The 14,756-nt window shown below is 38.4% G+C and overlaps 1 protein-coding gene across 2 annotated transcripts in view; it reads right to left on the bottom strand.

Annotated features, from left to right (window-relative positions):
- The window catches only part of LOC129650319 (contactin-associated protein-like 3), a 171,594-nt gene that overhangs the window by 18,841 nt on the left and 137,997 nt on the right, over positions 1 to 14,756 (bottom strand). For both annotated transcript variants that reach the window (XM_055578662.1, XM_055578663.1), the window contains exons 15-19: positions 13,938 to 14,156; positions 10,151 to 10,390; positions 9,234 to 9,464; positions 4,685 to 4,818; positions 3,814 to 3,901 (exon numbers count right to left, since the gene is read on the bottom strand). In XM_055578662.1, the coding sequence (XP_055434637.1) occupies positions 3,814 to 3,901; positions 4,685 to 4,818; positions 9,234 to 9,464; positions 10,151 to 10,390; positions 13,938 to 14,156 (912 nt within the window). The remainder of the gene's footprint in view (positions 1 to 3,813; positions 3,902 to 4,684; positions 4,819 to 9,233; positions 9,465 to 10,150; positions 10,391 to 13,937; positions 14,157 to 14,756) is intronic.

The raw sequence follows: 14,756 nt of genomic DNA, 5'->3' as shown, positions 1-14,756 counted from the left end.
CATACTTTGGGATTATAAGTCCTATCAGAGTCAAAACTACACAGAACACTAGAAATTCAAAGATTTACACTTAAAGTAGGATTATACTGAAATTATTTTATAGTAATTGGGAAAACTTAACCTGATTGGTCATCACTAATACAATCATTGAAGAATGGAAAGAACGTAGGGACTGTTAATCAGAAGTCACTTTCAAAGCGTTTTTCAAAACTCACTAGGGAAAACAATAATAATAACTAACTAGATTAGTTAATCATTAAACACTATTTTATTGTTTATATTTTGTATTATATCACAAGTGCTTTGAGGGCAGGTACAGTATGTGTTTTGCTATGAGGCATTCAAAATGTCCAGTGAAATACAGGCACATACTAGGAACCACCAAACATTTCAGAATGGATAAATCCATGAGCCAAAATAGCTAACAAGAAATACTGAGGTCAGACTCTATGTAGGGCTTTCTACGTTGCTTCTTTTACTTAATGTCAATGTTGTACATGGAAATAAATATAGTTTTATATTGTCTTTAATAGCTATATACTTTTGCGTTAAACAGAATCTTAATGATTTTGAGAATTATGTATGTTAAAGACATTTTATTATCTTGTGTTAGAGAATTTTAATTATTATTTTGTATTACAAAATTTTGACCACTTTATTGTTTTTGGTCCCTTAACCTTATTTATATTTTTCTTTATAGATGTTATTAAATCTCATGCTGTAATTTTAAACTCTTTAATTTAATAATTCCTGATTTTTTTAAACATGTTTGGAATGACTTTCTCCTCTACAAGATTGTAAAAATACCTCCACACAAAAAAAATAAGTACTAGATATCTCATCATAGTTTGGGACAACTTTCCAGAGAATTTAATAGTTCCTTATTAACCAATCTGTTGGTCTATTTTACTATGTTAGCGAAGTGAATTTTTACCTACTTGCCAAATCCAAATACAAAACTGTAGTCTTATTCTCAGTAACTGATATTGAGAGTGGTAGAAGAACAGAAGCCATCCAAAGATAAAGTTATCCAAAACATGAAAAGTTTTATTAGCCTTTGATCAAGATACATACCTCTAGGTACAGATGAAATGAATATTTATAATTTTATTAGATTCAATTGCTTCAGGCTATAAACTTCATTGCTGAGTTTCAACTTTAATTTTTATGGCCTGAGAGAGATGCATTTGAATATATCATCCTTGAATAAAAACATTAACACCTTCAATTCCATGCTACTGTTCTCTATATATTAAATCACAGGAAAATAAAAATTCATATAACAAAACCTATTCTACTTTTTAATTAAAATGAACCTTTTCATATAATACAGTTTAGTAATTAAGTTGATTTCCATAATCTATTGCCTATTTCTTTATAGATCAGACATTTGAACCTAATTTGCCTTTAGAATACTCCTTTGTCAATTTCATACCTACTGATGGCAACTTTCTACGTGGGGACATGGGCATCTCTGAACATGCCTCATTTCTCCTGTTGGATGCTGTAGTCACTGAGGGCATGGAGTTGTGTGTGATGTGTTTGTTTTGACCATATCTGTCCTTTGGGCTGGGAAAAGAGTGCACACAGACTTCTCCTCTACAGCAGCGGAGGGATCAGATCTAGGTGCAGACAGGACAATTATTCCACCCACAGCTTGCACCCACTTGACAGAAATGCAGCTATGAGGCTTGCACATCCTTTGAAAGTGAAAGTGTTAGTTGCTCAGTTGTGTCTGACTCTGTGACTCCAATACTATAGCCAGGCTCCTCTGTCCATGGAATTCTCCAGGCAAGAATACTGGAGTGGGTAGGCATTCCTTTCTGCAGGGGATTTTCCCGACCCAGGGATCCAACCGAGGTTTCTCACAATGCAGGCAGAGTCTTTACCAACTGAGCTGCCAGTGAAGCCCCTTGCAAACATTTTAGGTGATCGATTACTTACTTTTCTCAAACCAAAGATCAATAGGGCCAGAGAGTAGAGCTCAAAATCAGATAAAAAGGGAGCAAATTGTTCTCCATTTGAATATTAAAAATAATTATGTTAGGCTGACAACCAAAGAGAGGGTTTTATCTCCCTGTTCTCTAAAACTCAAGGTGGTCTTTGAGCTTTTAGGAATTTCATAATCTCTATTTAAACATATATTCTCATTCTCATGGGTGAAAGTTGAGAAAGCAGTTATTCTTTTGAATTGTTTTTCCAACTCTTTTTTGGGGGGGGGTTGTTTTTGTTTGCTTTCCCATTCTTTTAAAATTATGCCACTATTTAAACAGAATAAAAAATCTACTAATATCATGAAAACAGAGATGTCAGAAGTGCCTGGTAAACATCCAAATGACACATTAGAGAGTGGAATACTCACCTCTACAATAGGCTATGATAAGTATAAACATCTCCCAGCATTCAATGAGAAGCAAATATTTTCATTTTTATTTCTGTGTTAATTACAGCACCACTATCCCACATGTGGGGAGTGTGAAGAACAATGAACCACAGGAAAAGATATCCAGCACAAGCTGCCTGTCTACCAAATACATTATCAAGGCCAGACAGATTCTATATCCATCTTTAAGGGATGATTACAGTGCAGGACCATCACCACTTCAGCATGAAGTTGTTATTTACCATACCAAGCTAAAACTATATTCTTACCCTTCTTCTTACCCTTCTTAACAGCTGGGCTTTTTAACAGTTAGGCTGTAGTATCTAAAACTTACACTTTTGTTATTACCATTTACAAGAGCACCCTTGGAAAGCACTAGGATTCATAACATTTCCTCTGTCTGAAAAATTAGAAGTCATCGTTTTATTGTCCATCTGTTTGAAAGATGTGATAGTTTTAATAGTTACTATGCTTCTCGACATATTTTGGAACATCCATTCATGTGCCTTCTCTAACATTCTCAAGTTTGTGATGTACTATATATATATGTAGCGTAGAAGAAATGACCAAAAGAATCAATGCATAAATGACTGAACACCTAGTAAGTTTCCATCGATTATTTAGGACAAAACAAAATTATATGAATAACAAGTACTAGAGAAGGAATAATAAATGTGCCATGGAGAATTTCCCCTAGATAACATTTAAATATCAATAAATAATATAGTTTATAAATAATCAAAAAGAAAAGAAATACCTTTCAATATTTGTTTTTATTTCAATGTAATTCTCAGTGAAAAGGGGGAAAAAAGAGATCAGGGTTTTGACATTTAAACAGTAAAGTATGCTTTTACTTTGGCAGTTTTATGGAGAATAACTAGCAGCCATAAAGGACAGGACGTCTGTGGGATATTTAGAGTGTGATTTTCCAAGAGTAGCTGAGAGTAATGAAAACATTTCACCTCAGCCCACAGGCAAGGCAGGGCCCAGGTCACAGCTCTAATCTTATTTGTTTGCTAAGAGTAGCTTTTTCTTAAGGCTAAGTCTAGATTTATCATTAAAATGATTTCTGCATTTGACCCCTGATTACTAAAGAGTTTGTGAACTTGCTATCTGCTTTGATTTTGTCTTTCCTGAATTGTTAGAAAAATGCAAAGTTTCATTATGCTTGATTGCTAAGTGAGAGGGTAAGTGTGGAGGCAGTTTTCAAGGAACGCTCCTGTTTAACTCACAAGCAGCACTTAGTCGTGATTATATGTGCACTCAGACAAGAGTGCAAGCTTCTACCTTGATTGTCACTCACTGGGAAATCATGAATATGTCAAGGAGCTTCTTTCAGCATGATGAATGCTTCCCATATTTGCAACTTAACACTTCTGATCTCAATCATAGGGTGGTAGGGGGAGAGGGGCCCTCTTTCTTCCACTTACCTAAAACTGTCCCCAACATAAGGGACTTGACAGCATTGAATTCTGTCCCTGAAGACAGGATGACTTGTCTCCTTGCATTCTGGTTAACCTATTAAATGTTCCACAAGATGTAAACATCAAAATGGCAAGCAATTTTGATAAAAGGATGGGAATCAAAGGAAAACCAAGAAAAATGATAAAAAATAATCCATATGTTCATATTTTATAAACAACTTCTATAGCACCTCAAATTCCACTCCACCCCATCCTTTTCCCCTACATTTGTCTTCATGATTTAAGTATCATAATTGGTACAGTGCTCAAAAGAGATGCAAGAGCTACTTTGAACCTCAAAGTTTTTACTTATTTAGAGGAAATTTATAACATGAACAGAAAAAAATGTATTATTCATACAGATTCAATATAAAAGATTACTCTTCAAAACCCAGCGACAATGCATAATTTAAAGACTCCACTGTTTTTCAAAATGTAGTTCTACTTTAAGCAATATCTTGCTTTTTACTGTGTGTTTAAATTTCAGTAGCATTTGTTCTTTTGTAATCCAATGGGAATAGGTTCCCATTGGAATATCTCCAGTAGTCCCTATTAAAAACTAGGCAATATTTCCCAATCAAATAAAGTGAAACCAGTGAGGAGAGCATGGTATTTTAAAAGGTCAAATATTAATAAAAACTTTTGACAGTCTCTTGATAAACTAACATTGCTAAATGAAATAAAACATCTTGACTACATTTCCTATCCTAGACTTATGGAAGGACAGTACCGAATGTGTATTTCTTTTATTAGGATTTATCGAATTTTGGCTTTAAGTTATACGTTCTGAGCATCATGATTTTGATTACTGTTGCTGTTGTTGAATTTACGACCTTACCTCTACAAACATCACTGCTGCTTCTCTGTTAATCCTCACATGGTGAAGCTGCCCATCAGCCAGGTTTTTAAAACCAAAGTTAAAAACATCAGGTTCTCGGTGTCTGTCTAGTTTATACCTGATCTGCAAACTTCCTAAAGAAGAGAAAAATGACATTTTAACTAAAATAGAATTTTACAAAAACTGGCAATGCAGGTCCTAACACACATTAAAAAAAATTAATACAGTTTGAATCTATGGAGCCTTTACTTGAGTGCATACAGTCATTTTTCCCAGACTAGCAATTATTTATGTGCTGTTCTGGGGCCATATTCAGAATCCAATTACACAGTCTTAAAAGTCAAGACCAAACAGTTTTTCCAAGTTCTTCCATTTTCCTGAACCAGAGGAAAAAGTCCAAGTTAAGCATATGAAAACACCAAGTGAGGCTTGAAGTTAATTATTCATGTGGTATTCGTATTATTAAATGGTAAAACCTCAAGCAATTTTGTATTAACTTTCAGTTTCTACAAGCATAACTTCTTTTAATGTGACTTACTTTAATGCATTTTAATGTATCACTGACATTTACATTATTTTTTTTGCACAACCAGAAATATTTTCTAATGTTTCTACCATAATCAAGAAATAGCAAAAAGAGAAAAGTGAGTGATTTGCTACAATATTCAAATTGCCCAATCCACACACTGCTCTTCTTCACAGATGCACTCTCCACCCATAACTATGCTATCACCTATAATAGATTCTATTAGTCAGTGATTGTAGAAATCTTTTCCAGAAGTTTCTCCCTTTATTCTCCATGAGAAAGGGTTAAAGGTTAGTTTTGTTCTCTAATGGGAGAGTGTTAGTTCTGCACTTTTCCTGGTGACCATGGGTTAGGGAACACTCATTCTACTTTTCTTTACACGTGGATAGGGCATGGGGGTTTCCCAGCTGGTGTAAGTGGTAAAGAACCCGCCTGCCAAAGCAGGAGAAATGAGAGACTCTTGTTCGATCCCTGGGTTAGGAAAATCCTCTGGAGGAGGGCATGGCAACCCACTCCAGTATTCTTGCCTGGAGAATCCCAGGGACAGAGAAGCCTGGAGGGCTGGAATCCACAGGGTCACAGAGTCGGACATGACTGAAGTAACTTAGCACGCACGCAGGCAACAGGGCATGACTGACTTCCCAACCACTGATGGGTAAAGAACAATCACATTTATCTGATGCTCAAGGAAATTGGGTTTGATATGATTTAATACACTTCATGATTTCATTTCCAAGGAGGAGGAAATATTTTCTATATATAAAATGAGATACCGTCTTTCAGAATGAACAGTGTTGTTGCTGTTCAGTCTCTCAATCGTGTCTGGCACTCTGACACCACAGACTGCAGCACGCCAGGCTTCCCTATCCATCACCATCTCTCAGAGTTTGCTCAAACTCAGGTCCAGTGAATAGGTGATGCCATCCAACCATCTCATACTCTGTCATCCCCTCCTCCACCTGCTTTCAATTTTTCCCAGCATCAGTGTCTTTTCCAATGAGTCAGCTCTTTGCATCAGGTGGCCAAAGTATTAGAGCTTCAGTTTCAGCATCAGTCTTTTCAATGAATAGTCAGGGTTGATTTTCTTTAGGACTGACTGGTTTGATCTCTTTTCTGTCCAAGGGACCCTCAAGAGTTTTCTCCAGCACCACAGTATGAAAACATCAATTCTTTGGCTGTCAGCCTTCTTTATTATACAATTCTCACATATGTTGTTGTTGTTCAGTCACTCTTTGTGACCCCCATGGACAGCAGCACACCAGGCTTCCCTGTCCTTCACTGTATCTGGAGTTTGCTTAAACTCATGTCCATTGAGTTGGTGATGCCATCTAATCATCTCATCCTCTGTCATCCCCTTCTCCTCTTGCCCTCAATCTTTCCCAGCACCGGGGTCATTTCCAATGAGTCAGCTCTTCACACCAGGTGGCCAAAGTATTGGAACGTCAGCTTCAGAATCAGTCCTTCCAATGAATATTCAGGGTTGATTTCTTTTAGGATTGACTGGTTTGATCTCTTTGCTGCCACAAGGATTCTGAAGTCTTCTTGAACACCACAGTTCAAAAACATCAATTCTTTGGCACTCAGCCTTCTTCATGGTCCAACTCTCACATCCATACATGACTACTGAAAAACCATAGCTTTGACAATACTGACCTTTGTCAACAAAGTAATGTCTCTGCTTTTTAATATGCTGTCTAGGTTTGTCAAAGCTTTTCTTCCAAGGAGCAAGCGTCTTTTAATTTCATGGCTGTAGTCACCATCTGCAGTGATTTTGGAGCCCAGGAAAATAAAGTCTGTCACTGTTTCCACTGTTTCCCCATTTATTTGCCATGACATGATGGGACTGGATGCCATGATCTTCCTTTTTTGATTGTTGAGTTTTAAGCCAGCTTTTTCACTCTCCTCTTTAACTTTCATCAAGAAGCCCTTTAGTTCCTCTTCACTTTCTGCCATAAGGATGGTCATATGCATACCTGAGGTTATTGATATTTCTTCCAGAAATCTTGATTCCAGTTTGTGCTTCATCCAGCCCAGCATTTCACATGATGTACTTTGCATATAAGTGAAACAAGCAGAGTGACAATATACAGCCTTGATATACTCCTTTGCCCAATTTTGAACCAGTCCATTGTTCCATGTCCAGTTCTAACTGTTGCTTCTTGAATAGCATACAAATTTCTCAGGAGTCAGGTAAAGTGGTCTGGCATTCCCATCTGTTTAAGAATTTTCCACAGTTTGTTGTGATCCACATAGACAAAGGCTTTAGTGTAGTCAATGAAGCAAAAGTAGATGTTTTTCTGGAACCTTCTTGCTTTTTCATGTTCCAGTGGATATTGGCAATTTGACCTCTGGTTGCTCTGCCTTTTCTAAATCCAGCTTGAACATCTGGAAGTTCATGGTTCAGGTGCTGCTAAAATCTCACTTGAAGAATTTTGAGCATGACTTTGCTAGAACATGAAAGAAGTGCAATTGTGTGGTAGTCTGAACATTCTTTGGCATTGCCTTTCTTTAGGATTGGAATGAAAACTGACCTTTTCCAGTCCTGTGGCCACTGCTGAGTTTTCCAAATTTTCTGGCATACTCAGTGCAGCATTTTAATAGCATCATCTTTTAGGACTTGAAATAAGTCAGCTGGAATTTCATCACCTCCACTAACTTTGTTCATAGTGAGGCTTTCTAAGGCCCACTTGACTTCGCATTCTGGCTCTAGGTGAGTGGGATTTCTGGCTCTAGGTGAGTGATCACATCATGGTTTTCTGGGTCATTAAGATCTTTTTTGTATAGTTCTTCTGTGTATCCTTGCCAACTCTTCTTAATCTCTTCTGCTTCTGATAGGTCCCTACCATTTCTGTCTTTTATTGTGCCCATCTTTGCATGAAATGTTCCCTTAGTATCTATAATTTTCTTGAAGAGGTCTCTAGTCTTTCCCATTCTATTGTTTTCCTCTATTTCTTTGCATTGTTCACTTAGAAGAGATTTCTGCTCTCTCCTTGCTATTCTTTGGAACTCTGCATTCAGATGAGTATATCTTTCCTTTTCTCCTTTGCCTTTCACTTCTCTTCTTTTCTCACCTATTTGTAAGGCTTCCTCAGACAACCATTTTGCCTTTTTGCATTTCTTTTTTTTTGAAGATGGTTTTGATCACCACCTCCTGCACAATGTTATGAACCTTCATCCATAGTTCTTCAGGCACTCTGTCTATCAGATCTAATCCCTTGCATCTATTTTTCACTTCCACTGTATACTCATAAGGGATTTGATTTAGGTCATGCCTTAATGACCTAATGGTTTTCCCTATGTTTTTCAATTTAAGTCTGAATTTGGCAATAAGGAGTTCATGGTCTGAGCCACAGTCAGGTCCTGGTCTTGTTTTTTCTGACTGTCTAGAGCTTCTCCATCTTTGGCTACAAAGAATATAGTCAATCTGATTTTGGTATTGACTGTCTGGTGATGTCCATGTGTAGAGTCATCTCTTGTGTTGCTGCATATCCGTACAGTGAAACTAATTATTTAATTTCAGAAGGCAAGACTCCCTCACCCCACTGCCATATTATACAGTATATTCTCATTAGTTCTATCTTATACATAGTATCAACCGTGTATATAAGTCAATTTCAACCTCCCAGTTTTTCCCACCCCCACCCTTTCCCTCTTGGTAACCATGCAATTGTTCTCTGCATTTGTGTCTCTATTTGCAAATAGTATTATCTATATGCTTTTCTAGATTCCACATATATGCATTAATGTACAGTATTTGTTTTTCTCTTTCTGACTTACTTCACTCTGTATGACACTCTCTAGGTCCAGCCACACCTCTACAAATGACCCAATTTTGTTGCTTTTTATGGTTGAGTAATTTTTTGTGCATATCTGCTCTGCATCTTCTTTATCCATTCCTCTGTTGATGGACCATAATTCAAAAAGATATGTGTATCCCAATGTTCACAGAAGCACTATCTACAATAGCCAGGACATGGACACCACCCAAGTCAGTCTTCTTGTTCTTAAAGTAAAGACACTCACCGTTTGGGGCAAGGATAACTGAAAGGTATTCCTCATAGAATGAGCTCACATAGAGCAGTAAGCTGGGTGTCCCTGTGGTCCGGAAGCTCAGTGTGGCCATTTCTCCTGTCAATGTCAGATCCTCATGAAATAAAGCTGCGAAGGAGCTGGAGTTCTTGCTAAAGGTGTCATTGTAATGTTCCTGAAAATTGTAGATCACCGAGGAGCCAGCTCCAAAATAGGCAGAAATGTCTGGAATGGCAAGCAATTTTGGTTGCATTAGCAATATGTAAGTGCACATGTCTTATTGTGTATATTTCTATATATGCAAAGAATATTTCTAATCCTCAAATATGTCAAAAGGGAAAAATAATAATGTCATGCTCTGCTGGGTATTTTTTAGTTTAGTATTATATGTTTTTATTTTGGCTGTGACACATGGCTTGCAGTATCTCAGTTCCCTGATCAGAGATTGGACCCGGGCCATAGCAGTGAAAGCATCAAATCCTAACCACTAGGCCACCAGGGACCTCCTCCTTTGCTGTTTTTTAATTAAAAAAAATTAAAATGAAAAATAATAAAGCTTAAGTAAAGAGATAATCCCTCCATATCCCATAACCCAGAATTGAGTAACAGTATTTTATTATTGCCTCAAAAATGCAAAATTAAATGTCCAGTGTAAATGCACGTTAAAGTTTACTGCTTTCCTCAAGGAGACCTCACTGATGCCCCTCTGATCTACTAGAAGTAGTCATAGCCTTGTTAAGAATACAAGCTTACCTCCTCCCAAGGGAAATGGAGGCATTTGGGATAGAAACAATTCTATTTCAGCTAATCACAGAGAACTGCCTTATCTTTTCATTACAGAGTCAAATACCAGAGGCATCTTCATGGACTTCTCGTGCTCCAGCCTTTCCCTGTTCCTTGGGCACACTCACCGTTCTCGCAGAATGGCCCGTCATATGCAGAGACGGTGCAGTCACATGTGATCCCTCTGCGCTTTTCTCTACACCTCCCTCCATTGTGACACAGATGGCCGTACGTGCTGCAGTGTCCTGGACACCCTGGCTCCACTCCTGGGGTCATCATGGCTCTTTCTTCCAGATCCAGGGCCAGCCCGTTCAATCGCAGAGACCGAATGCACCCCAGGAAGCCTCTCTGTCGGCTTGCGGTTCCACCTACAAGGGAAACACTGCAAATGCAAACGCATTCCTCTGTGTCTTATTCAAGATTTCACCTTCAGCTGAACTGAGGCCGTATCTCTGGTCTTTGCTCAGTCATCAGGTCTGACTCTGCGACCCTGTGGACTGTAGCCCACCAGGCTCCTCTATCCATGTCCATGGGATTCTCCAGGCAAGAACACTGGCATGGGTTGCCATGCTCTCCTTCAGGGGATCTTCCTGATCCAGGCATCAAACTTGGATCTCCTGCACCCCATGAATTGCAGGTAGATTCTTTACCTCTGAGCCACCAGGGAAGCCCCATATAGATAATGACAAAAAAGTCATCGTTCAAAGTTTTATGAACAAATACAATTCTGAAAACATAGTCTGTGATCAAATGTTAAGAATCATCAAATGGCACTGAGTTAAAAGCATTAATAAAAATATTTTTTAAGGTGAACTTGGTAATATTTATTTTAAATAATTTAGAAAGACTTACATTTTTACATTTGTTCCTCTCTTAAAGGACAAAATGAAGACCACTGATCCTTTTAAAGTTTAAATTTATAAACAGTGACATGTATAATAAAGATTATATAGTTAAAAATCTTTGCAATGTAATATTTATTACAAATGTGTGGTACATAAATTTGTACATGTATTTTATATATATTAAAATTTTTGTATAATAGATGTATTACAAATTTATGTATTCAATTGACCAAAAAGTTCATTTAAGATTTATTGTAACATCTTATAGAAAAAGCCAAATGAACTTTTTGGCCAACCCTATATATATTGTGTGTGTTATATAATGCTAATTCTTACTTAGATGAGCTCTGAATAATAAAGCTGTGAAAAAGAACTGAGAAGAGACCAAAGAAGGAGAAGGCAGAAGAGGTAAAACCAAAATCTAGGACCTCAGGCCTTTCACACTCCATCCTGGAAGCTCTGAGGTTAGGTGGTATAACATCAACCAAATAATATATATCTCCTTATTTTTATATCATTTATCATGTGAACATAATAAATATGGGAGCACAGGAGTCATCTGAAGTGCCTGCTAAAAACAGATTTTGGATTTATTCCCAAAGATCCTGATTCACTGAATTTTCAACTAACACCTCAGGATTTAGAAACATTGCCATAATGGAAATACTAGCTCTAGGTAGGTTTCCATTCAAACTTTGTTCCTAGAAGTTCTGTTAATTAATCCTCAGAATTTGAATCAGAAAATAGAACTGTTTAGTTTGATTCACAATTTGATAACTTTCAGGGAAGCCTCCTCGACTCAGTGAGAACTAATGTGCTTGAAGCTGAGTTTAATGGTGCTATGGGCTACACCACACACTCTCACACACACACACAAATTCATTCAATAGCATCCGTTCCTGAACATTGTAGTAGGTAACTTCTGGCAAAGCAGACTCTGTGCTAATTTGTGATTTACATCAATTTTTAATTGGACTGTGTCCTTATTTACTTTAAAATACGTGAGATCAGACCAAGTGAGAGCTACTTCGTTAATCTGCTTAGTTTCCAAATTAGAATAGAGTTGTCTAAAAAGCAATGTAGCAAAACTTATTCCTCCCTTTGGGAAAAACAAACAATAATAAAGACTAAGCAAGTAAATTAGAGGGAAGACTTCCACTACCCAGAGTGTTTATCTTTAAAGAAGGGACAGCAGAATAATGAGTCCACTCTGGTTCTAAACATGAAGCTTGCAATGAGAGCAGCAGAGAGGGAGCAGGGTGGAGAGGAACCGGGCACTGGGCTGGATTAAATACTGCCGTGCAGAGTCACCTGAGGCTGCTTCTGTCGGACTGGCCTCCAACCGTCTGATTTTGGGGGGACACTGGAGGATTTTGTCCCAATTACAAGTCTGATTCTCTAACTTCACTAAAAAGTGAAATGAGAGAAATGGATAGAAAAATGCTAATTTTTTAAATAAACAGAGTTAACTGAAACAAACATAAATCATCTATGATATTGAGTGCAAGCCTAGGAATCAGTCCAACAGGGGTTTGGATTTCCCTTCCAGTTGGGTTTCTGTGATCAAGTCCCTTGATCTCTCTGACCCTCCATGATCTCATCTGTAAATTGGGTATAATAATCTGTGGCCCAGTGGTAAAGAATCCACTTGTCATTGCAGAAAATGCAAGAGATGTGAGTTCAGTTTCTGGGTCAGAAAGATCCCTTGGAGTAGAAAATGGCAACCCACTCCAGTATTCTTGCCTGGAGAATCCCATGGACAGAGGAGCATGGTGGGTTACAGTCCATGGGGTTGTAAAGAATCGGGCATGACTGAGCCATTGAGTCACATAATCTATGGCAGAGATACTCATATTAAATGAGTTCTTGGTACACAGTGTCTGTGTGGCTGAACCTCACTGACTCTTTTTTCTTTATTGGCTCCATCTTAGCCCTGCAACCCCACCCCGCCCCCCTGTTTTTGGATGACTGATCTTTAGCCTACTCACAAGGAAAGCATCCCAGCCAGATATTTCCCTACCAACCTTTACCCTTGCCTTCACCTGATATGAAAACTGGAAGTGTCTTTTGCTGATGCAGGTGATCATGAGATCTCCATGGGGGCAGAAAAATCCTAGGACTGGGCCATGCGTCCTCTCACTGGTAGTCAGATTCTATTTTTAGCTTTGCCCCTTCAGATTCCCCCAGGATCCCTTTCCATGGCACAAGATGCCACTGTGAATGCCTCTGGCTCATCATCCCCTGGATGTAATTTACCCAGAGCTAACATCAGAACTGTACTTTATGGAGTTGCCTGCATTTTCAGTCTCAAAGTTCCTTTTCAGTTCATAACACTTTCTTTTTAATTTACCTTTTAATTGGAGGATAATTTCTTTAGAACGTTGTGTTGATTTCTGCTGAACAACAGTGTGAATCAGGCATAATTATATATATATACATATATCTTCCCTGGTGGCTCAGATGGTAAAGTGTCTGCCTACAATGCGGGAGACCTGGGTTCAATCCCTGGGTCAGGAAGATCTCCTGGAGAAGGAAATGGCAACCTACTCCAGTATTCTTGCCTGGAAAAATCCCATGGATAGAGGAACCTGGTTAGGCTACAGTCCATGGGGTCGCAAAGAGTTGGACACGACTGAGTGACTTCACTCACTCACTTCACTCATGTATGTGTGTGTGTGTATATATATACACACACATATATATATCTCCCCTTGCTCTTGAGACTCCCTCCCACCCCTCATCCCACCTCTCTAGGTAATCACAGAATCACAGAGTACCAGGCTGGGCTCAAACAAGTATCGTATATTAATGTATATGTATTGAATCTAGAAAAATAGTGTTGATGAACCTATCTGAGGGAAAGAATGGAGACGCAGACGTAGAGAACGAACTTATGGACACAGTGGGAGGAGAGAGTTAAAGAGGATTTTATGCAGTACCTCCTTCTCCCACCAGTGCCTATAGTAGTCGTGGCAGCTGTTATCATCACTACTGTTGTAGCTGCGATCTCCTCTTGGTGTGTCTTTGCACTCAGAGCACAGTACAGTTAGAAGCCGCCAGCGGCACTCACCCACGAAAAGCTGGCTGTTGAGCTGCAAGCGGGCATGCCCATCAGCTGGGGCAGGTCGGGTCTTGCGAGGGTGCTGGCCCACTTGAAGGGATGCTTCTTTAACGTTCCGGTCTGCCTTCACGTGGTGCCACCGATTGTCATTGAAGGCAGTGGGAGACTGCACTGTGACCTCACAGGGCCCATTCCCCACATCAAAGGAAAAGGTTACTTCTGTTGGGGCTGGAAATAAAAATATGAGAGATGCCCGAGTTCATTCACAGGAGGGAAAATTCAGTCTTGAGTAGATCTGAAAAAACCACCATGACATGCTCCTTATGAAAGAAGACACACAAGGGATGCAGACAGATGTCAGTCTGAGTTGGTTGGGGAGGGGTTGGGGTAGAGAATAAACCTGTATCCTGAAAAAAGGAAGGTGAAGCTGATTTTAATGTATTTCTCCCCAGAGTTTACTGTTCATCCTGCTAAGCCCTAAGCAATAGAGATATTTACCTACAGAAGCAAAACTAATATTTTATCTGACTTTATACATAGAAATGATTTTATTTAAAGGTGATTTAAACCTTTATGAAGTTTTAAAAGCACTAGGTAAATTTCAGAAAGCAAGACATTAAGTTTTGTCTACATATATATAAACAATGTGTTTAGTCAATTAAATCACATAATGTTGTGATTTAGTAAGAAGTTATTTGACCAGTTTGGTTTAATACCCTTTTTGCACATAGAATTAAGACAACAAGGAACTGTACAGACTGTTGTGTGTTTCGGAAATTACTGTTTCACTTTCCACTTAGTATTTAAGAAAAAATATAATTGACAAAG

The sequence above is a fragment of the Bubalus kerabau genome, chromosome 4 (genome assembly GCF_029407905.1).
Source record: "Bubalus kerabau isolate K-KA32 ecotype Philippines breed swamp buffalo chromosome 4, PCC_UOA_SB_1v2, whole genome shotgun sequence".
In the NCBI taxonomy this organism is placed as follows: Eukaryota; Metazoa; Chordata; class Mammalia; order Artiodactyla; family Bovidae; genus Bubalus; species Bubalus kerabau.
The sequence above is the reverse complement of the archived record's forward strand: the minus strand, read 5'-3'. Positions and strand labels throughout refer to the sequence as shown.